Below are 24,973 nucleotides of genomic sequence, written 5' to 3' on the forward strand. Positions count from 1 at the left end.
GGAAGGGACCCCTGAGCCCATGTTCATCATCTGTTAAAGACTAACTGGAGTTTCCCAGCGATGCTGCCAGTCCACAGGGAGGCCCAGGGAGGGCACAGTCCAGCTACCCTGCTCATCCCCTGTTCCCAGGGAAACCAAGAAGCTGCTCCTTCACCCAAACCATGAACCGCAGGATATGCAGAGGAACTGGGTGGCCAGAGGCAAAACCACGATTCCTGGAGGTGCTAGATGAAGCTCTCCAAGAAGCAGACAGGAAAGGCGGGAGGCGGACAGGCAGGGACAGAGACTAAACTTGGCCCAAGGCCGCCTGCAAGCCCTGATGCCAGCACACGCTCTAGGAGGTGTCTATTTCTGTCTGAATAGAAGTGTCTTGCCAGCTTCGGGCGCCTCCCTGCCTGTCATGTTTAGCACAAGAACCACCTTGGGTTTGCCACAAGCATTCTCTGCAGCTCCACGTGCCACAAAATGAACCCTCATGTGCCACAAAAACGAACTGTCACATGCATGTCCTCATCAGAGAAGAACCAGAAATTGCCACCAAACTGGCCCCTGCAGGTACCAGAAGGAAAGGAAATCGACTGACCCGAACAGGATGCCTGCTTCGATGGAAGAGCTGGTTTCCGCGGCCCTCTCCCCATCACTCTGCCCAGGAGGGTGTGGATCGATGACTGTGTGACACGAGGTCACAGCCAGGCCCCAAGAGGACAGAGCTCCAGGGAGAAGAGGAAGCACTAACACACTCAGGGCTCACTTCCCTTCTGCTGACAGCATCCTCTGTTCTCATCTGTTCTCATCATTTTCAGACACGTGTTTTATAGCCCAGATTTTTCACTACAAAGGCTCTGCCAGTTTTCCTAGGATCCCGATGCTACAGAAACCCGGAGTCCCCATCGCCCCTCTGTGCTATGGCTCGGCAGGAATGATGACTGGGCTGAGGGGGCGCCGCAGAGTCCAGGCCCAGGGTTACAGCTGTGTGGCCAGAGGTGACCTCCAGTCTTGCTTCCTCATCTGGACTAGGAGGGGAAGGCATCTCCAGGGCAGCAGAAAGACGAAGGAGAAACCCATCAACGGAGACCACGTGACACCTCTGCCAGGAAGGCCCAGGTTCAGCCTTCATGCACCAGTGTGGCTATTAAAGGTGCCCCTTTTCATGCTCCGAAGTGTCCTGGTTTAGATAACCGATTAAATGGTCACCTGACCGACAGACCTCTGTAGGGCCACCCCCACTTTCTGTTACCTACTGAGGGCTGAATGTTGCCCCCAACCTCCACGACAAGGATGCCAAGCTTTGCTGAGCACCTGAACCCCCCGGGGTTGGGGGATGCTCGCTGAGAACACAGGAGCCACAGCTGCACCCTCAGAGCCCTGCGTCGTAGGCCAGAGTGGGGCCCGGAAATCTCCTGGAGATGTGGACGCAGCTGGTCCAAGGCCAGATTCTGAGAAAGACGACGGCTCGCTGCTGGTCATGTGCAACAGAGGCCACTAGGGACTGCACGCCGTGGTGCGAGTTTCACAACGCACCGCCTCTCCTGCTCCTGCGAGGTGGGGGCAACTGTCCCACTGGTGGGTGGGGATCAGAAAGGTTACCAGGGGCAGGGTCAGAAATCTGCACTCTGTCTACACCTCACTCTGAGACTCCCGACAAGCTTGGTCTAAAGGTTGACAGTGAGGGTCTGGGGAAGGAGCAGAACTGGGGAGGCCCCCCGTTGTGGCTGTTTAGTCACTAAGTCCGATTCTTTCGTGACCCCACGCGCTGCAGTCTGCCAGGTTCTTCTGTCCATGGGATTTCCCAGGGAAGAATACTGGAGTGGGTTGCCGTTTCTTTCTCTAGGGGATCTTCCTGACCCAGGGATTGAACCCACATCTCCCATGTCTCCTGCATTGGCAGGCGGATTCCTTACCACTGAGCCACCAGGGAAGACCACTGGGGAGGCTTCCCCCCTGCATTTATTATTCTACAAACCTAGTGAGTATGCCACGAGCGAGACGAGCAAGGGGAACGGAGCAACATTCTGCAGACCTGGAATGTCAGGGGCCTGGGCTCCGTCAGACTGATCTCGTCTGAGTCCCAGGCTCTGCCACTTGCCACTGTGGGAAATGGCTCAGTGAACTCACCCTTGGCCTCAGGTTCTTCCTCTGTAAAATGGGTCAGTGCAATGGTCAACACAGGAAAAGCGCTGGCTCGGTGTGAGACCTGGCCTAAAACAAATGCTGACAGAAGGCTCCAGTGCTGTGGAAGTTACTTATCGGTTACTAAAGCCTCCAACACAGCCCAGACTTGCAGGCCTCAGTGGCAGCTGGCCTGGCTCCACCACGAGGGGAGGGACCTGCCACACGAGGATGTCTGCTCCTTTCTAAAGTTAGAGCTGGGCACAGAGACACCCCCAGACTGAGGATGGACGCTCCAGTGTGGGCAGCTGGCTGGCTGCAGACAAACAGTGCAGTTTCTGCTGTGCCACCTGAGAGGGCCCCAGCAGGTCCAGACTCGCTCACCACGCACCTGCTCCCCGGGATGGGCCCCCACTCTCCCCCGACCACTTACCATGGGAGGTGCCCCAGTCACGCACAGTGAGACCACATTCAAGGCGGCACAGCTTCAAGAGCTGATGGCACACTTTTCGGTCTCAGGACACCTGTCACTCATAACACTGTGGAGACCTCAAAGAGTTCTCGTTTATGTGGATCTTAGCTATTGATAAATATCAAAATTAAAAGTAAGGGATTCTTAAAACACAAGAACACGAAAGCATACACACACTTGCCGTCAGAAGGATGTTGTGTCGTGAACCCTCTGAAAACTTCCCTGTGTATTCATTCAAGAAAGAAAGGAAAAAGGAAAATAATGCCCTAGGTTACAAAAACCACTCTGACCTCATGGACAGCCTGACAGGGTTCTCAGAGATCCCCTGGAACACACTTTGAGAACCACTGGCCTTAGATGTTAGGTGCATAGACTCAGGAGCCAGACTGCCTAGGTTTGAAGCTCATTTCTGCCACTTACTAGGTGTGTTATTTAATCTCACTGTGCCCGTTTCTCCAGCTGTAAAACAGCAGTGCCTGGCACACTGTAGCACTACATAAGTCTTTGTTGTCACCAGAACGCCCATAACCTCATTACACAGTGAGTCTCGCTATTATCCAACCTCAGAGATGAGGCTCAGAGAGGTGTCCAGGGTCACCAGGCCTGGAGGGGGCAGTACCTGAATCAGTCCAAGACTCTTCTCACCATCTGCAGCAGCATCGCCGGGGGTCCCTGCTGAAAGCCAGAGTCCCAAGTTCCCTAGACCCAGAGCTTCAGAATCTCCATGATTTATTCATTCTTTCTTTCTTCCCCCCTTCCTTCCTTTCTCTCCCTTCCTTCCCTTCTTCCCAGTTTTACTGAGATATAAGTCACATATAGCACTGTGTAAGTTAAAGGTGTAGAATATAATGATTTGACTCGCATCATGAGACGATGACCATAATTTTAGGGAACATCCATCATTTCCTACAGGTAACAAAATTAAAGAAAGGAAAAAACGTGTGTGTGTGTGTGTGTGTGATGAGAACTCTCGGGACTTTCCTTCTTAACGACTTTCAAATGTAACATATGGTGTTAATTACACTTATGTTGTCTCTATAAATTGCATTTTTATAAGTAAAACTTATAAACTGTTATCAATTATATTTATCATGATATCTTTATCATCCCTATCGATTATCTACCCTATAATGGAAGTTTGTACCTTTTGATGGTCCTCCTCCAATTCCTCTCCCCCACTCCCCACCCCCGTCTCTAGTAACCAGTAACCTGATCTTTTTCTAAGTTTATTTGTATATTTGTTCTTTTGAAGTGTGATTGACCTACAACCTTGTTAATTCCTGGTATGTAACACAGTGATTTGCTTCCATACATTTCAAAATGACCACCAAACAAGTCTGGTTAGGCTCAGTCACCCTACAAAGATAGTAGTTATTGACTGTACTCTCCACACTGTACACGCGTGACTCCTTTATTTTGCAGCTGCAAGTTTGTACTTCTTGGTTCTCCCTCACCCCACCGCACCCCTGCCTGTTTGTTCTCTGTATCTATGACTCTGTTTTTGTTAGGCTATGCTTGTTCATTTGTTTTTTAGTGAAATCATAGAGCATCTGGCTTTCCCCTGCCTTGACTTCCCTCACTTAGCATAAACGACTAATTTAATGACGTTTTCAGGGGGCTCAATCTTCCTGTGCTGTTTCTGCCGAGTGTCTACCAAGCCTCCACATGCACTGCTCTCCGGGTGCTGACGGCCTGGCTCATGCAGGCATGGAAGGGGGGCTGGCATGTGAGAACAGGGTTCTTTCCCTCCGGGATTTAACTCTGGGTGTGCAGCCCCGTGACACTGAGCATCACCGAGTGAGGCCACTGCAGAGTCCAGACCAACCAGCAGAACATGGGTGTGCGGTCTGGAGAGGACAGCCCCAGTGCCGCGGCCTCCGCAGGCAGATCCATACGACGGGCACACCCGCCACGCCGCCAGGCTTCAAGCAGGCCAGGAGACTCACCCTGCATGCAGGCTGGGTGTTGGGGGGTGGGGGGCTGAGGGGGTCCTGGGGGCTCATCACGAGCAAGAGGCGCTGACGCTAGACCCCCTGTAGCCCCCCGAGAGGCCTGGCTTCCTTAATGGGTTTCACCAGCCACTTTCCCTCCGCTACCCTTCTCCCCAAAATGGAAATGTTTTGATTAGAAGAAAGTCACTAAAACAAAATCTTTCTAAAACTTTCAAGTTATTTTACAACATTCTCATCTCCTTTTCTACTGGGGCTGCCCAAAGGGTAGTGCAGCCGCCTCTGTGCATCAAGTGTGCACGTCCATCCTTTGTGAATTTGTAGTGTATGCGGGTGATCGCGGGTGCGTCTGTGACAGCAAAGCGGCCAAGTCTTCCCCCAGCGCTTGAAAGTTCAAGGTCACACAAAGGGGGCCTGATGTTGCTAAAACCTGTATGAGACTGCTGCTTCCACTAGGAAGAGGGACAGCAGCAAGGATGTAACTTGTCATCAAAGTTTGGTAATAAGTCACTGCAGATATTGAGCAAGAAAGGAGACTTTCTTGTGTTAAATAAAGAAAAAAAAAAATCCTAGGAATAGAATTACCATGATGTGCTGTGCTAAGTCACTTCAGTGATACTGGACTCTTTGTGACCCTATGGACTGTAGTCTGCCAGGCTCCTCTGTCCATGGGATTCTCTAGGCAAGAATACGGCGGTGGGTTGCCATTTCCTCCTCCAGGGGATCTTCCCAACCCAGGAATCAAACTCACGTCTCTTCTGTCTCCTGCACTGGCAGGCAGGTTCTTTACCACTAGCGCCACCTGGAAGCCCATATGACCCAACAACTCCTCTACTGGGCATATACCCTGAGAAAACCATAACTGAAAGAGCCGTATGTACCGCAACGTTTTGTCGCAGCACTATTTACAATAGCTAGGACATGCAAGCAACCTAGATATCCACTGACGGATGGATAAAGACATTATGGTACATATATATTACTGAATACTACTCAGTCATATAAAAGAACACATTTGAGTCAGTCCTAATGAGGTGGATGAACCTAGAGCATGTTACATGGAGTGAAGTAAGTCAGAAAAACCAGTATCATATATTAATGGAAATATATGGAATCTAGAAAGATGGAACCTACTAGCAGGGTAGCAATGGAGATGCAGACATAGAGAACAGATTTGTGGATACAGTGGAGGGAAGGAGAGGGTGGGATGAACTGAGAGAGTAGCATGAAAACGTATAAATTACTGTATGTAAAACACATAGCCAGGGGAAATTTGCTGGATGATACAGGGAGCTCAAATCAGGTGGCCGGTGATGACCTAGAGGGATGGGATGGGGTCAGGTGGGAAATGGGAGGGCGGTTCAAGAGGGAGGGGTTATTCATCTTGATGTATGAGTATCTATGGCTGATTCATGTTGATATATGGCAGAAACCAACACAATATTGTAAAGCAATTATCCTCCAATTAAATTTTTTTTTAAAAAAATAAAAAGCATAAAAACTAAAAAAAAAAAAAAAAAGAATGGTGGCTGATTTAGAAAAAAAAGCAAATGAGTACCCCAGGGGATTCCAGGGTGTGTCCGTCTTTGCCACTACACACGGCCCCCCAGAACTGCCTCCCCCTCCAACCGCCGTCCAAACGAGGACCTTCCTCTGCCATCTGAAGTCCCACACCTGGCTCTGTTTAATGGCTTTAAACTCCTGTGGCAAAAACCCGACACATCTATCTACCTGGTGACCTGGACAATCACATGTCTTTTAGGCAGTGAGAACTCACCCCCAAAGTGGGCAAGGAATTGAAACATACAGCTCTCCTAATTAAACCGTCTCTCCCTGGATCAGGCCCCCTGGCTGGGGAAAAGGATTCCATTCTGTGTGGGGAACATGCTGGTATGTGCTCAACCTGGCATTCATCCACCCTCTTGTGATGACTCTCTGCCATTCCCTGATTGGGAAAGATTTGTTGTTGTTGCTACTGTTCAGTTGCTAAGTCGTGTCCGACTCTTTTCGACCCCATGGACCGAAGCATGCCAGGCTCCTCTGTCTTCCACTACCTCCCGGAGTTTGCTCAAATTCAAGTCCACTGAGTCGGTGATGCTATTCAACCATCTCAGCCTCTGCCATCCCCTTCTCCTTTTGCTTTCAATCCTTCCCAGCATATCAGGGTCTTTTCCTATGAGTCAGTTCTTCACATCAGGTGGAGTTTCAGCAACAGTCCTTCCAAAGAATATTCAGGATAAGGAAATGGCTACTCTCAAAGACAAGAGAAAGACCATCTCAGTCCCACGGTCATACAAAGCCTCTCTTGTGTCAATTCTCTTTCATTGTAGACTTCAAAGCATGCATTTTTGAAATGCCTCAAGAACTTCAGGTATGAAACAGCTCCATTTCATGCAGGTCATGAGAATAAACCCTCGAGGTCAGCCTGCAATTCTGATGTTCTCCACACTACCAGAAGTAGATCTCTTTCATGTAGCAAGTTTTCAGGTGAAATGTACTTGGCCACAGTGGGATGTGGGCTACAGTGCTTTTCTTCTTAATCCACCTTCTCTGGTTTCTAACTCAAAGTGAAAGTGAAAGTGAAGTCACTCAGTCGTGTCCGACTCTTTGTGACCCCGTTGGACTGTAGCCCACCAAGCTCCTCTGTCCATGGGATTCTCCAGGCAAGAATACTGGAGTGGGTTGCCATTTCCTTCTCCAGGGGATCTTCCCGACCCAGGGATCAAACCCAAGTCTGCCGCATTGCAGGCAGAAGCTTTAACCTCTGAGCCACCAGGGCCTGAGCCACCAGGGAATCCCTCAACGTCCCTCTCAATTCTATCATGCCCATTTCACAGATGGTGAAACTGAGGTAGAATGGCATGTAACCTTTCGACCTGATGCACTGTAGCCCATCAGGCTTCTCTGTCCATGGAATTCTCCAAGCAAGAATACTGGAGTGGGTAACCATTTCCTCCTCCAGGGGATCTTCCCGATCCAGGGATCGAACCTGGGTCTCCTGTATTGCAGGTGGATTCTTTACAGTTTGAGCCACCAGGGAAGCCCTTTAGAGACAAGAGAGGGGACGCCAGACGTAGAAGCCCTGACCTGGCTGGCTGCTCCTTGCACCAGGCTCTGCTCACCCAGTTGCCTCTGCTCATACTGCCCCACAAGGCGCTGCTGGCCCGTGTAAGAGCCCCAGGTCCCCATCTCCTCTGGATGAGGTCTGCTCAGGATCCCACGATCAAATGTGTCCCACTCAATTTTCCTCCCTTGTCAAAGGGACGCTAATGGTTCCATGGCTCCCTTCTTCTGAAATCAAAGCCCTTTGCAAACTCTCCCATTAATTTATATAAACTGTCTAGTAAGTAAAGTGAACTCAGGGCATGATTACCCCTATTTCAGAGATGAAAGCCAGAGACAAACAGGGTACTGCGCAAGGTCCCGTAAACGGCTGTATTGCCCAAGTTCCTACAAATTGTTACCACAGGCCAGAGTCCCATCCTATCCTGGTATTCTGACTTCACAAGTGACACAGAGGAGAGATGAGGGTAGTGTTTAGTTATAACGTTATCTGAGCTGCAGAGATTACAAGCCCAGGCAAGCCGCTGAACACCTTGGCCCTCCCCAGTCCCTGCCTCCCGGGTAGAGGTGGCTCACAAAGATGCCCGCTGACCTGAGGAGTGGGCAAGTTCCACCTTACAAGATTTACTGAGGCATCGCCCACCCCTGCAAGTTAATTTCTGATGCCTTTGCTTCAGAAGTCCACAGACACTGCCTGATCCCAAGACACCCATGGAGGCTGAGAGCAGCAAGCGTTTCTCATAATTTGTAGAAGGGGTTGGGGATGGGGTGGAGAACAGACAGTATTCTGCCCAGGCCCACAAAGCAGGTACCCCCAAAGTCTGGGGTTACCCATCTGCTGCCATCAGTGTTCTGCCTCCAGATCATCCAAAGTGGCAGAGGAATCCAGACTACTGGTTCTCAAACTGGCCACAACCCAGGGAAGCCATCAAGTGGAGGACGGGGTCGGGGAAGGGTTATGGAGAAGCTCTTGGGGATACATAGGCCATATGCTTTTGCCTCTGGAGGCCTAACAACTCCAGTGACCTCAGCCCTCGGCACTGTGGCCCTGGACTGGACCCCCTCCCACTTACCACAGTGCCCAGAAGGAGCCTGGGCACTTCTTGGGCAGTGCCTGCAGACTGCCCATGGGAGGGGCCAAGAGAGAAGAGGCGAGGCGAGGAGAGGCAAGCCCCTTGATGGCAAGGAGAGTTCTTGTCGGCCGCTGTATCCCCAGGGCCCGGCAGAGGCTGACACACAGCGCAGGGAATGCTAAGAAAAACAGCCGGCGGCAGGGAGTTGGCTGGTGGGCAAGTCACACGGGACACAGGGTGATGAGGGCGGGGCTTCTTCTATCTTCAGCCTTCATTCATTTATTCCTGCTTCACTGAATGAACATTTAAGGAATAGTTAATATAAGGCAAGGACAGAGCATGGCTCCAGATGAAAGCAGGAAGGGTAAGTGGGAGCAGAGGGAGGGGAATAAATGTTTATTGACTTCTGATTACGAACCAGACACAGACTTATGTTAAAACTGATGCTCTCTAGGAACTCAGTTCTGTTTTTTAAAAAGAAACATCTCAACAGGAAGCATAGTGAACACAGGTGAGAGTGGAGTGAGGAGTTGGTAGGGGGTCAGCTCTGAGGGATTGGGGTGCTGGGAGCCCAGGAGGCCTTCCTGTAGAGGAGACTGGTGTTAGAACAGGAGTCAGAGGGTCAGGGGCAGGTGACAGCAAGGCCGCCACGGGAGCCACTCACAGAGCGTCCACAGGCACAGAGACAACAGCTCTGTGGGGGGTGCTACCTCCCACCCTAAGGAGATCAGATTGGGACTGAGGCAGAGATCAGACTGGGACCTAGCCCGGAAAGGAACAGGAGCTGATCTGTGTTCCCTTCACTGAGAAGAGACAATGTATTACCGATTGCTCACTGAGAGAGAAACTTCCTCTTTTCTTTTCCTTTCCTTCCTTCCTGTCTTTCTTTTTTCTCCTCTGAGCTTTCACCCCCAACATAGCTCACAAACTCAGATGCCTACACAAGTAGGTGTGTCAGAGACTGTCTCCCCTGAAAGCTCCATCCCAGCTCGTGCACCTCCTGGAGGGCAGGCCCAGCGTGACCAGACCTGCCTGGTCTCCAAGGGAGGCTAGAAACCCACAAGCTGTGACGTCTCCCCATTTTTAAAATTTCAGTAACCAGTTCAAAGTTGTAACAACCGCGGGGTGCGCTGTGGTTTGCCACCTGACATCAACATCACATCCTCCATGAGAGACACATGCGGGGAGGACAGACTCCGCAGAAGGAAGGCACATGTGAGAGGGGTGAGAAGACAGACATTTCTCAGGTGTCCTGGAGCCCAGCTTCTGCCTTGGTGTAGGGGCTGACCAAGCTGGAGCAGCGCCAGCCAGAGACAAGGCGGCAGTCTCCAGGTGTGACCCTGGCCTTGCCAAACCTCACAGCATGGGGAGGGGTCATGAACTCTCCGGCCACTGGTTCTGCTGCTTGCCGTCTTGCCCTCATCTTCTTTCCACTACTCTCTATCTTAATGAAATCGAGCTCATGTACCTTGAACACGGGAAACACGATCGAGTGGAAGATAATGAGGCCCCGAAGTGACTACACAACCCCCGGTGGATGGAGGCCAAAGCGCTGCCCTTGGTCACTACTTCCTGAGACGGTGGCTGCAGAATGTCCTGATGGGACTCCTGCCAGGCCTCAGCTCGGCAGCCCTCCAGATCTGACCTCAAGCGGGAAAACAGCAAGGTATTGATGGCTCCCGTTCAGTGAGGACCTATCCTGGGACTGTTCAGCTCAACAACAAATACTCCCAACTGATATTAGATCCTGTGCAAGGATAAACTCGCCGGGCGGAGGAGAGGGCGGGGGATGGGGAGTTAAATCTGAAAGCATAACTCAGCATTTTCTAAACAGGAGGGCGCTCAGATCAGAGTAAGGTGTGCAGTCCTAGAGACGGCTGGTGGTGCCCCTCACCCCTTGCTTCTGCATACGCCTGCTGGGTGCAGAACAGAAACAGAATCTGAGGACTGAGGTCCTAGGTTTGTGCTTTGGCTCCTCAGTTCCTTAGCTGTGTGACCTCAAACACGTCCCTTAACCTCAGTTTCCTCATCTGTAAAATGGGCAGCATGATGATAATCCCACCTTGGGGGCTGCATGTGTGCCTGGCATGAGCAAGCAGCCCTGGGAGGGCTTTGTCATCTCCTGAGTCCAGAATAAATATTAATCATTCTGCCTCCTGGGGGACAATCCGATGATTTGAGGTGACTCCTGAGTCTCCAGGGTTCAATACTGAGTTAAGGAAATAACTGCTATTTCTGAACCATAACCCATAACTCTGACTGAGCCAGTGCTTCTGTTTTCCTGGCTCCACCAGGAGCTAAAGCACTGGCTCTGATTACTCCCCTCCTCACCCTTACCAGCCAACCTTTCCTTGCCAACTATTTCAAGCCTGAAATCACACTGCAAGGAGAGTTGTAAAAGCCTTGGCTTTTCTTGTCCCTTTTTCACATCTCCCTAGGGCAGCACAAGAAGCTGTTACCAAGGCAACCTGCATAGTTCAATCTCCGCGTGTTATTTGGAAATGGCCCCATTTCTCCCCTTGTGACAAAAACACCTGTGGCTGCCTTAGAAACCTTTCTAAGCCTACTGCTTAATGAGGAAATATGTTCTGACCTGATTAAGTTTTCTTTTCCCAGGATGATTTCGACTGTTAAATCAAGAAAGCAGACATTCGGTCACCTAACTTCCCACAGGACTTGACAAAAGCAAATCACCCATCATGCACTTCTCACTTGCCCCCAAACACCGTCGAACTGACCTGCCTTGACAATCTGAAAAGGTGGTATGTACTAGAAGTCTTCCAGAAGGAAGACTTCTTTTGTTTCCTTTATTTCTAAGCAATTTCTGGAGTTGGGATTGGGGTCGGAGATCCCTCCATACTTCCCAGTGCTAAATAGTTAAAACAGTGTGAAAGGCAGTAGAAAGAGTTCAAGGCTTGAGAGTCCAATATTCTGGATTTAAATCCCAGGTTGACCTTTTACTGGGCTTTAGACAGTAAAGAATCTGCCTGCAATGCAGGAGACCCAGGTTTGATCCCTGGGTTGGGAAGATACTTGAGTGGCTACCTACTCCAGTATTCTTGTCTGGAGAATTCCATGGACTGGTAGAGGAGCCTGGCAGGACACAGTGCATGGAGTTGCAAAGACTCAGACATAACTGAGCAACTAACTCAACAACTTGACCTTTTACTAGTTATGTGACCTTGGGCAAATTATTCAGCCTCCTAATTCTGTTTCTTACTGGTAACACGGGAGTAACTCTACCAACTTCATGGGATGGTTATAAGAGTTTAGCAAGAAATAAACACAAAAACTTGTGGAGGTGCTAGGAAAACCACCAAGCCAGCGCTAGGTAGCATTAACTCATGCACTCTCACACTTTTTCAAAAGATGGGGAAACAGTGTCAGATTTTATTTTTGGGGGCTCCAAAATCACTGCAGATGGTGATTGTAGCCATGAAATTAAAAGACACTTACTCCTTGGAAGGAAGGTTATGACCAACCTAGATAGCATATTCAAAAGCAGAGACACGACTTTGCCAACAAAGGTCCGTCTAGTCAAGGCTATGGTTTTTCCTGTGGTCATGTATGGATGTGAGAGTTGGGCTGTGAAGAAAGCTGAGTGCCGAAGAATTGATGCTTTTGAACTGTGGTGTTGGAGAAGACTCTTGAGAGTCCCTTGGACTGCAAGGAGATCCAACCAGTCCATTCCAAAGGAGATCAGTCCTGGGTGTTCTTTGGAAGGAATGATGCTAAAGCTGAAACTCCAGTACTTTGGCCACCTCATGCGAAGAGTTGACTCATTGGAAAAGACTCTGATGCTGGGAGGGATTGGGGGCAGGAGGAGAAGGGGACGACAGAGGATGAGATGGCTGGATGGCATCACCGACTCGATGGATTTGAGTCTGAGTGAACTCCGGGAGTTGGTGATGGACAGGGAGGCCTGGCGTGCTGCAATTCATGGGGTCGCAGAGTTGGACATGACTCAACGACTGAACTGAATTGTTGTAAAGTGCTGCCCGACAACCCTTCAAGGCTCCCAGCTAGGCCCATGTGGGAGAACTCTGAAAGAGCAGGTTCCAGAAGGCAGCAAAGGATATGGCTTTCTGAAACAGACTCCAGACCAATCTGAACAAAGGTCCACACATATTAGGGGACCCATACATCTATGGGGGATGTATGGTCTCTCAGGACAAGGCTTTTGGAGCGCATTATCATCAGGACATTAATATTTACATGACTGGATGCTCCTCAGGCCCCTGAATAACTCCATCTGATGCCTCTTTCCCCAGAGACAGGTTCCAAGTGAGAAGACCCAGGGGTGAGGAGCCATTTACTGTGCCAAGGGCAGGAAGGCACCCATATCACCTTTTTTCTCCCCAAACTAGATTCCCCTCCCGACCTCCACTTCCAGCAGCCTTCCATCCTCACTTCTCCCCTCCAGGCTCGTTCCTTAACCTGTGAGGTCCACCACCAGGTTTGATCTAGTCATTGTTCAAATGTCTTTTAGGTGCATCCATCGCTATCCTTTCACAGACTCCAAAATGGGACTTCCTACCTCCAAATTGCCAGGCACCTAGGGATTAATGTTTTTTTAAACACTGCTTCTAACTCCATCCAACCTTCCCTGAAGCTCACCATCTATTTGCTTTCCCCTTCCCTCTTCTGTTTATCTCTCCACCACCTTGGCTGGGAAGAGTCTAAGCATAGCCTGACATGCTGTCAGGACCTGCACCTCCATCCTCTTTCCCCATGTGCCTCCTGAGCCCATTCCTGATGTTTTCCAAAACTTTATCAACCCCCCAGCGCTCAGGACACGTCACAGAGGCCATGCTCTGGGCGAAGGGGTAAGGGAAGAGCCGCACTCTCCCAGCTCAGTCTTCCCATTGACATTATGGGGGTCCCCAAGGCACCTTCCAGGAAGGCAGTTGGAAAACCCCAGCCCTGACCCCTCACTCCTGTTGATCCCCATCATCCCCTCCACCACCTGCCTTATCCCCCATCCTCCAGCAGGGCACAGAGGGAGTAAGCGAGGGCAGGCTCTGCACAGTAAACAGTACTTGGTTCTCACAGAGCACATGGGAAAGCTGGAGTGGTCTTTGGGAGAAGCAGTAAGGAGGGGCAGAGGTGGCTTACTTCATCCCCCTAGACCTCGGTCTCACCTGTAACACAGGAGTTTTACAAGGACAAATGAGTTGGTCCCAGGGAAAACTAACACCCTGTTCTCAGGCCAGGTTCAATAAAGGGTCGTGATTCTTATTACCATGGCTGAGTTCCCACATTCAGCCCATTCTGATGTTTTAACTCAAGCCCTTCTTACATGGACACTAAGGAGAGAAAACCTCAGATTTTTCCAGAGATCACATCAGTCAATAGGATGACAGAACTCAGATGGCTGGATGGAACTCAGATCAATAGCATTCAGCTTCAGTCAATACGATGGCCAAAAAAATAGGCCATCTAACAAGTAGTCCATTCTGGAAACTTCCCGACAGTAAAACACAGCCCAACCACTTAAGAGAAGCCTCCTGCTTGTCTGCCCTGCGGCTCTGATGTGAAAATAAAAACATGCTAAGCTATTTCACATCGAACTTTCATTTCTTTTTATTCCATCCCAACTGCTGAGATGACTCAGAAAGGATCTCGCTCTGCAGCTGGCAGTCTTCCACCCCACCCCACACTTTCTCATCTGCAGACCAGGCTGAGCAAACAGGTTCAACCATCCCAAGGATCAAGATGAAGGTTAAGCCAAAGACACACTCAGGGCAAATAATAGGAATCTGTACAGGGTCATGCTACTGGGTCTGTTTTACCTCCAAGATGAGGGGCCTCGTTCTCCAAGCTGACCTGGGGCCATCCTAGGCTGGTATAGAGTGAGGCCAGCTCCAGACACTACCTCTGCCAGCCATGTCTGACCCTACAAATTTCTGGGTCCAGCAGAGGCAGGTAGGTGCGTTGTCGGGGTGGGGGGGGGTGGCAATAGTGTAGTCATGGAAAAAGAGAAACCAGGCCTGAGCCTCCTCAACTCTACTCATGACTCAGGCAGCAATCTACAGAGGCCATCACCACACAGGTGAGACAGGGCTGAGCTGTATCAGCACCACGGTGAGCTCTAGACTCCTCTCCCTCCTGGTGCACAGGAGCCATAGGAGCCAGGGTCTCTGGCAGCTTCCTGCCTGGTTTTAGCAGACTCAGCCTTCTCCAGCACTCTTCCACATCCTCCAGGAAAATCCAGAGAACACAGTCAATCAGGGCTGCTGAAGACTGGTTTTTAAAACACCCAGTGTTTGGTATCACACTCAAAACCTTGTGCTCTTCAGCTTGGCATTCAAGGCCCTGCACCAGCAGAGCCTGAGCCTCCTCTTCCAGCTATATCTCCCTCCACGCCTCCATGGGCTGTGGACTCCACTTGACTCTCTGTTCTACCTATTCCCAGAACAAACTAAAAGCTTCCGATCACCTGGCAAATATTCCGCATCTAAAAAGATCAATAAGATGGGGACCCTGTCCTCTAGGAACCCCAAGGTTTGCCGCTCTGTCTTTGCTCTTACTATTCTGTCCGCCTAGCCTGGAATTTCTTCCCTATGCCTTCTCCAGCTTGAAAATGCCTGGTGATCCCTTATTGTCAGCTATCTCGGAAGTATTCCTTGCTCTTTTCCCAAAGACATCATCCTGCCCTCCCATGGTGCTCTTTACATGAAGTGAAGTGAAAGTATTAGTCACTCAGGTGTCCAACTCTTTGCAAGCCCATGGATCTTCCAGGCTCCTCTATCCATGGAATTCTCCAGGCAAGAATACTGGACTGGATAGCCATTCCCTTTGCCAGGGGATCTTCTCAACCCAGGGATTGAACCCAGATCTCCCACACTGCAGGTGGATTTTTTTACTGAGCTACCAGAGAAGCCCAACACACCATGCAGCAATGTCTATGTAGGAATCAGCATGATTCTCCAGCAAGACTGGGAGATTCCCAAGGGCCCAGCATATGTTTCATTCACGCCTGCCTGCCTGCACCAAGGTCAAGGCCTATGCATGCACGAGGTCTCCAGTGAGTGCTGACAGCAGGGGGACCTTCTGTTTTTGGCAGACTTAGAGGACCAGGGTCCAGACTTACTCTGCTGCTTCAAAGAACTCCAAACCAGACAAAATAAATGTAACAACAGTTTCCAGACACTGGATGTGAGGCAACAGAGGATGGATTCCTCAGAGGGTCAGAGCAAACGAGGTTAGTTCTTCTCGTCCCAACTCTAGACAGTTTCCAGGCCATGGCACAGGGAGGGGGTATCCAGGAAAAGTCCAACAGTCTCCCCAAGTTGGGAAGAGAGAGCTGGGACTCTAGGTAGCCAGAGTTCACAGGAGACAGATACACACAGAGAGATCTGTGGAAATCTGCAGGAGATCCCCCTCCAGGTTTCTGCTGAGTGTTGACAGTACTGGTCAGGATTAGAGCGAACAATCCTTGAGCCTCACATTGAGCCAAGACTAATTTGTGCCCCAACCCACCAGAGTGGAATTACCTCGTAACTCATAGAACATCAGTAGGGCACTGAACATGGTGTTGCTTGGTAGTGTGAAAATTAATGGTGGTATAAAGGCTGGTCTCAGCTATCACTGCTGAACAGTAAGCCTTCAAAAGATCACACCATTTTCAAGTAACTTAACTGTCCTCAAACAATTCCAAGACTATTTATAAAAATACAAAAGTAACCAGAACCCAACAGGGCAAAATTCCCAACATTCAACATCTAAACAAAAATTTTCAAATATACCAAGAAGAAAATATAGTCTATAATGAGGGGAAAACCAATCAGTAGAAACAGATTCAAAAATATAGATAATATAACTAGCACACAAGGACATTAAAATGGTTCCTATAATTATCTTCCATATACTCAAAATGCAAAAGAAGATTAAGCATGTTAAGCAGTGACAAAAAAATAAAAGACCCAAATCAAACTTCTAGAAATGGAAACTACAAATGTCTGATATAAACCATGCCATACGGAAATAAGAGCAGATTAGACACTACAGAAGGAAAGATCGATGAACTTGAAGAAACAGAAACTATGCAAAAGCAACCACACACATACACACACAAACCGGGGAAAAGGTAAATTCAGCATCAGACAGCTGTGGAACAACTTCAAGAATACTAAAATACATGTGACAGCATTTTCCAAAAAGGGGAGAGAGAATAGAGAAAATCCCTAAAGAATGACTAGTTGAAAAATTTCCAAATGTGATGAAAGCTTTAAATTCACAGATACAAAAACTCAATTAACTCAAGCACAAGAAATATGAAAACTACCCAAAAAGTGAAAGTGAAAGTCACTCAGTCATGTCCGATTCTTTGTGACCTCATGGACTAAACAGTCCATGAAATTCTCCAGGCCGGAATACTGGAGTGGGTAGCCTTTCCCTTCTCCAGGGGATCTTCTGAACCCAGGGTTCAAACCCAGGTCTCCCACATTGCAGGTGGATTCTTTACCAGCTGAGCCACAAGGAATGCCCAAAACTAACCAAGGCACATAATAATTCAATCATTTAAAATTAGTCATGAAAGTAGCCAGAAGTAAAAAAGAATGAACAGGTGAACTTCATAAAATAAAAATGACAGCAGATTACTCATATGAAACAATGCAAGCCAAAAGACACCAGAACCACATCTTAAAATGCTGAGAAAAATATAATTGACTTAGTGACATGTATGACAACAAGAGTATAAAGGCCACGAGGGAGGAAATGAGAATATACTATGTAAGGTTTTTATACTACATGTAAAATAATACAAGACCACTTGCTTGTAGACTATGACAAGTTATGACACATATCATGAATCTTAAAGCAACTACGTAAAAAAAAAAAAAAAAAAAAAAAACCAATAAACTGACAAAGGCAATAAAATGGAATTAAAAAAAAACTACTTGATCCCAAATTACTCAGAAAAAAAAAGGGAGGATATAAGAAGAAAAAACAGGACAGATTGAAAACAAACAGCAAGATGATCCAACCAGAGTTAACCCATCAGAGGTAAACCTGGCAGAGAGTTGTACCCTGGGCCCCAGATGCCAGCAGATCCCCATGCACAGCACTACAAAGTGAAAAGAGAATCCGCCAGGCCCCAGCACCCAGCATCCCATGTGCCTCACACTTAAGGCCTGTCCCTCAGGTGACTGACTGCACCCCACTAAGGAGACTCTGACACAATGTTCTCCAGATGGGTAGACTCACACTTCATCCTGGACTCAGAGCACACCTGTCAGAGGGAATTGTATGGAAAACATCCCAGTTGACATGCTCAGGTTAAATTAAAACGCATGATCTGAAGCAAGATGGTACAGTACAAAGACTTTCAGAGTTAAACTTAACTACAGTAATAATCACATTAAAAGTAAATGGCCTAAATATCCCAATTAAAAGGCAGAAATTAAAGGCTAAATTTACAAAATGCAAAGCTCATCTATATGCTGCCTACAAGAAATTCACTTTAAATGTAAAGACACAAACAATTCAAAAGCAAAAGGATGTAAAGAGATACACCACACAAACACTAATTTTTAAAATACCTATCCATTTATTTAATTGTGGTAAAATATACATAACATTTTCCATTTAAAACATTTAATGTGTACAGTTTTGTAACATTAAATACATCACACTGTTGTATTTCACCACCATCTACCTCCAGAACTTTTCTATTATCTCAGACTGAAACTTGTACTTCTTAAACATTAACTCCCATTCCTCCCTTTCCTGTGCCCTTGACAACCATCATTCTTCTTTCTGATTCTATGAATTTACTACTCCAGGTACCTTATATATGAGGTTGTTGTTCAGTCACTACCATCTCTTTGCAACCCCATAGACTGTAGTCCACCAGACTCTTGTCTATGGGATCTTCCAGGCAAGAATACTGGAGTGGGTTGACATTTCCTTTTCCAGGGGATCTTCCTGACCCAAGCTGAACTGGAATCTTCTGCATTGTTAGGAGGATCATTTACCCTTTAGTGACTGACTTATTTCACTTAGCATTATTGCTTCAACTTTCATCCATGTTGTCAAAACTTTCCTTCGTTCTTAAAGCTGAATGATGTTCTGTTGTGTGCAGGTATCACATTCAGTTTACCAACTCATCTGTCAGTGGACCCTTGGGTTGCTTCTACCTTTTGGTTATCGTGAATGATGCTGCCAGAAACACTGGTGTACAGATACCTGAGTCTGTTTACATTTCTTTAGGGTATATACTCAGAATTGGAATTGCTAGATCACACAGTAATTCTATCTTTAATTTTTTGAGGAACTGCCATACTGTTTTTCCACAGCAGCTGTACACTTTACACATTTCCACCAGCAATACAAGAAAGGGATCCATCTGAGCCACTGGGCTTCCTTGGTGGCTCAGATGGTAAAGAGTCTGCCTGCAATGCAGGAGACCCAGGTTCAATCCCTGGGTCAGAAGATCCCCCGGAGAAGGAAATGGCAACCCACTCCAATATTCTTGCCTGGAAAATTACATGGACGGAGGAGCCTGGCAGGCTACAGTCCATGGAGTCGCAGAGTCAGACACGACTGAGCCACTAACACTTGCCAATACTTCAAATGGTTTTCTTTTTTCTTTAACAATTGTTATTCTAATGAGTGAGAAGTGGTAGCTCCTTGTCATTTGATTCACATTTCCCTAATGACTAGTGATATTGAGTATCTTCATGTGCTTATTGGCCATCGGTATATCATCCTTGGAGAAATGTCTATTCAAGACCTTTGTCAAATTTAACCTTGTTTTTTCATTGTTGAGCTGTAGAAGTTCTTCAAATATTCTGATATCAATCCATTAGCACTAATTGTTTTTAATTTGGATTGGCTATATTAATACAACACAAAGTAGATTTCAGAACAAAGAATATTACCAGGGATTAAAAGGGTCATTTCATGATAAAGGAGGTCAATTCATCAAAAGAACCTAACACTCCTAAATGTTTTAAGTGAATTATAACAATTCAAATCATACAAACTACATCCTCCATTTACAACAAAATTAACTTAGAAATCAATGTTCATTAGGTGGAAGAAGAACAAAATAATAGCATAATGCTGACTTTCCTCTTTTACTACTTGTAATTCCACCCAGGAAGGAGCAGATAAATTAGCAAGACTTACATGTCTTCAATGCTAGGCATACCTGACCTGGGTCATTTGTTTCATTTTCTTGGTTCAGTCTTCCCTCTTCTCCCCACCCTAAACTCCAAGGACTGCACTTGTAAGCCACAGCTAAATTACAACAATCAAGCTGTTTGGTGTTTGCTCAAGCCTTTCACATAAACCAATGAAAAGGAAGAGAAATGTAACGGAGCAAACACCTACTTAATAAACCTCCTTTATAGTCCCCAAACCTCAGAGACACTGTTGCCTTTACAGAGATCTCTCTGTCATGGGACAACTATGCAGAAATAAACTGGAGCCTTCTGAAAACCCCAAACTCTAAGGAGAAACTAAACAATTTCCGGACAGAAATCCAATCAGATTAAAACAAGGTCTTTGCTGACCTGATTAGGTCAGTCTGGAAAAACCCTACCAGGACTGGACAACAGTGTCCAAGAGATGATTCATACAGCTGGTTACTCTGATGCCCTTTTCACAGCAGATTAGCAAATTACATAGCAATAAGCAAAAAGACAATAAGACCCCTTAGGAAAAATTTCACTTCCAAGCTCAACAAATCTACAAACTCCTTTTTTGTAAAGCAGGGCTTCCAAACTTGCCTTACAGTAAGAATCACCGAGTTTAAGCGTTAAAAATACAAATTCCTATGTCCTTCTGGGCTTCCCTGGTGGCTCAATCGGTAAAGAATCCACCTTCAATACGGGAGACCTGGGTTTGATCCCTGGGTCGGAAAAATCCCCTGGAAGAGGGCATGGCAATCCATCCCATTATTGTTGCCTGGAGAATCTCCATAGACAGAGGAGCCTAGTGGGCTACAGTCCATGGGATTGCAAAAAGATGGACATGACTGAGCGACTAAGCACAGAACAGAACATGCCCTAGAGAACCTAAGCAAGAATATCTGGAGGTGGGGCTCCATATCTTTGACAAGCATTACAGATGCTTAACAGCCAGCAAATACATTAGCTTGGAAATAAGGCTCACAGGTTAAAACTCCTAATGTGGCCACTTACTGGCTGCAGCACTCCATCTAACATCTCTAGGTCTCTCTCACTTCATCTGTAAAATGGGCTCACCACCTACCTTGAACTGTTTCCAGAATTCTTGCTAACTGCTACTGCTAAGTTACTTCAGTCGTGTCTGACCCTGTGTGACCCATAGATGGCAGCCCACCAGGCTCCCCCGTCCCTGGGATTCTCAAGGCAAGAACACTGGAGTGGGTTGCCATTTCCTTCTCCAATGCATGAAAGTGAAAAGTGAAAGTGAAGTCACTCAGTCGTGTCCGACTCTTAGCGACCCCATGGACTGCAGCCTACCAGGCTCCTCCGTCCATGGGATTTTCCAGGCAAGAGTACTGGAATGGGGTGCCATTGCCTTCTCCAGAATCCTTATATGTTCACAAAGCCCCTAGAACACTGCCAAAAGCACAGGGCAGCAAGGTAAAAAATCAGAGCTATTGCTACCTTGAAATAAAACAAAAAAGCCATAGAAGCTGTCCAAATGAAATCTACTAAGAAAAATTCCAATCTAATGGAAACTACAAAGGCATCAAGCCAGATTTCTGGCATGATCTAGGGGGAAAAGCTTTTCTAGGCACTATGACTGCCAAGAATGCTAACTTTCTCACTCCAGGGTCCAGAACTTCACTGCAAGTCCTCTCTCCCATCCAGAACCAGAGTTCAGGCCTGCGCAGGGTCACAGCTTTGGACAACAACCATAGAAAGTCTTTCCTTCCCAAGTCCCTCTGTCACCACCACCTGCAGCTCTAGGACCAACAACAGTCAGAGACCTGACAGTCAAGTGGAAGCATCTTGGTTGCACCAGTAGGAGATGGGACTCCTGAGTAAGAGGCAGGCAGCCAATGAAGAGGGTGGGAAAGGCCTCAGTCACAAACAGTAGTATCACTAGGACACTGCCGAAGTCTGTAAAGTTTCCAGAGTTAAGGTGGGGCATTCTCAGGGTGAGTGACCCAGATACTGGACAGCTGAGAAAGCACTGACTTGCTGAAACCCTGAGGTGCAGAGTCAAACACACAGCCACTCACCCACCCTCTTGGAACCCAGGAGGAACCAGGCACACCTTGGAGATACACAAGCATCAATGACCTTTGTACCCTGCCGGCCCAGAACTAGGGATTGGTCAGTGATGCTGGGACAAGAATACAGGATAAGAACAGATCCAAGCTGCAAAGATCGATCCTCACTGCCCTGCAGAAAGGGCACAACCCAAAGGGTTACAGACCAGAGCGTCATTTGGACTCCACTCTGCAGCCAGACTGCCGCTGGCAAGTCACCGCACTCATACCTCTTTCCCCACCTGTACGATGGGCAACCTGATTCTAATGTCACCAGAAGTGTGACCGGCAAGACGCTCAAGTACGGGGTGGAGGGAGAAAAGCGGACAGTGATGGGTGAAGCGAGGCTGGACACCGGACCTGGGCAGGGAGCTCGAGTACTGCCTCCCTCCCGCGGTTCCACTGCACCGGGCAGGAACGCCGGTCCCGGCGGGAGTCACGCGTCCCTCGCGCCCAATCACCAGCCTTTGCCAGGTGAAGTGGGCACGCCCGGGGACGCGCCGGGAGCGACGGCCAGCGCCGCCCCAATTCCCATCCTCGCCCCTCCCCAGGTCCGACTCACGTACCCCAAGCCGCCTCCGCAGCTGCCACAGCCGTCGGGGGGTTAAATCGCAGCCTAAGCCCACATTTCCGGAACCGACGAGGCCCGCCCCCTCCCGCCGGAAGTGACCCCTTGAACGTCCGGGCGCTGGGAGCCGAGTCCTACGTCACTCTTCCCGCAGCACGTTGGGCGCGCCGCAGGCCTCTGAGTCACCACGATAGCGTACCCCCCGCCCCCCCCCGCGCCCCCAGAACCCCCGGGAACACTCGCCGCCACCCGGGGGACCACACCCACGGGAGGGCCCACGAGATCCCTCCCGTGAGAGGGGAGGCTGGCCCCGCCCCCACAGGCCATTGCCCCGCCCCCAGAAGGGACACCGTCCATTGGAGGGCCCTGGGCGAGTGCGCATGCGCAGGTATCCGCGGATTCTGTGACAGGAGAGAGATGGTCTCCTTTTTTTTTTCTTCCAAACAGTACCTGACCTTCAGGGTGAGACTCAAAGTGGCCCAAAGGAGACTCGAAGGGAAACGAATGGAATTCCAGCACCAAGGGGACTCCCTCGACGGTCTGAGCTCAGACTTAGGAATCCCCACGCCAGGACTGAAGTGATCAGTGTCCTAAGTGTCCCCAAACAGCAGTGGCTGTCAAGCTGGAACTGACTGGCTGGCTCCTCAAAACAACTGAGTAGCTTCTGAAAAGTAATCTGTTTCCCAAGGCCCTCATTTGTTTATTTCAGTCTCTCGGTCGTGTCCCACTCTTTGCGACCCCATGGACTGAAGCACGCCAGGCCTCCCTGTCCATCATCAAATCCCGGAGCTCACTCAGATTCATGTCGATCGAGTCGGTGATGCCATTCAACTATCTCATCTTCTGTCGTCCCCTTCTCCTCCTGCGATCAGTCTTGCCCAGCATCTAAGGGCTTTTCTAAGGAGTCAGTTCTTTTCATCAGGTGGCCAAAGTATTGGAGCTTCAGCTTCAGCATCAGTCCTTCCAATGAATAGTCAGGGTTGATTTCCTTTGGGATTGACTGATTTGATCTCCTCAAGAGGCTTCTCCAACACCACAGTCCAAAAGCATCAATTCTTTGGTGCTCAGCTTTCTTTATAGTCCAATTCTCACATCCTTACATGACTCCTGGAAAAAAATCATAGCTTTGACTAGACGGACCTTTGTCAGCAAAGTAATGTCTCTTCTTTTTAATATGCTGTGTAGGTTTGTCAAAGCTTTTCTTCTAAGGAGAAAGCATCTTTTAATTTCATAGCTGCAGTCACCATATGCAGTGATTCTGGAGCCCAAGAAAATTAAGTCTTTAACTGTTTCATTGTTCCCCTGTCTATTTGCCATGAAGTGATGGAAAATGGACCGGATGCCATGATCTTGGTTTTTTGAATGTTGAGTTTTGAGCCAGCTTTTTCACTCTCCTCTTTTGCTTTCATCAAGAGGCTCTTTAGTTCCTCTTCACTTTCTGCCATAAGGGTGGTGTCATCTGCATATCTGAGGTTATTGATGCTTCTCCTGGCAATCTTGATTCCAGCTTGTGCTTCATTCAGTCCAGCATTTTGCATGATGTGCTCTGCATATAAGTTAAATAAGCAGGGTGACAATATACAGCTTTGACGTACTCCTTTCTCAATTTGGAACAAGTCTTATTCCTAGTCTGGTTCTAACTGTTGCTTCTTGACATGTGTACAGATTTCTCAGGAGGCAGGTAAGGTGGTCTGGTATTCCCATCTCTTTAAGAATTATCCACAGTTTGCTGTGATCTACACTATCAAAGGCTTTAGCGTAGTCAATGAAGCAGAAGTAGTTGTTTTTCTGGAAGTCTCTTGCTTTTTCGATGATCCAACAGAAGTTGGCAATTTGCTCTCTGGTTCCTCTGCCAAGGTCCTAGGTTACGTATAGTCCATTCTGTGTGGGTAGTGCTTAAAAAATAACAGGCAGCCTAACTCACCCAGAATCACTGGGCTGGTGCCCCATGAAGCAAGGCCCTGCTACTAGTGCTGTCTTGTCTAGGCAGCTTGTACTCAGACAAGCTGACCTGGAGGTGAAGCGGTTCCCTGTCTGCTTCTTAGCAGCGTCCAAAATTGCAGCTTTGTAAAAGTGGTGCCCTAGGATGAGAGCTTCTTAGACCAAGGAAATCTTCTGACCAAATTGAAAATTTTATTCGATGTTGAATTAAGACCTGGCGCTACAGTGCCAGGAGCAGCAATACTTTTGGCCTCATTATCCTCATTTGATTCTTTTTTCTTGTTACACCTTTCCTTTCAATGGATACTCTCAGATTTCTTTTTCAAATTCTTGAGAGAGTGGATCTGATTGGCTAAGATAATCACTGTTGACTATTGAGCTGAGTTTACTTTCTTTGAAGAGTCCCTCATAGATTCCCTCGTGGCTCAGATGGTAAAGAGCCTGCCTGCAATGTGGGAGGCATGAGTTCCATCTCTGGGTCCAGAAGATCCCTTGGAGAAGGAAATGGTAACCCACTCCAATATGCTTGCCTGGGAAATCCCATGGACAGAGGAGCCTGGCAGCTACATACAATTGATAGTATCA

The 24,973-nt window shown here is 48.1% G+C and overlaps 1 protein-coding gene across 3 annotated transcripts in view; it reads right to left on the minus strand.

The window, feature by feature from the left end:
• The window catches only part of VPS37C (VPS37C subunit of ESCRT-I), a 30,229-nt gene extending 7,730 nt beyond the window's left edge, over window positions 1-22,499 (minus strand). Inside the window, exon 1 of one of the 3 annotated variants that reach the window (XM_005226860.5) lies at window positions 8,667-8,758. Coding sequence is in view for 1 of the 3 variants with exons in the window: in XM_024987287.2 (XP_024843055.1) it covers window positions 584-638 (55 nt within the window). In the remaining 2 variants the exon portion in view is untranslated. Of the gene's footprint in view, window positions 1-583; window positions 4,510-8,666; window positions 8,759-22,445 lie in introns of those variants that run through there. The other 2 variants (XM_024987287.2, NM_001206150.1) reach the window with 2 other exon arrangements.
• Window positions 22,500-24,973: the final 2,474 nt, after the last annotated feature.

Source organism: Bos taurus, chromosome 29, assembly GCF_002263795.3.
Source record: "Bos taurus isolate L1 Dominette 01449 registration number 42190680 breed Hereford chromosome 29, ARS-UCD2.0, whole genome shotgun sequence".
In the NCBI taxonomy this organism is placed as follows: Eukaryota; Metazoa; Chordata; class Mammalia; order Artiodactyla; family Bovidae; genus Bos; species Bos taurus.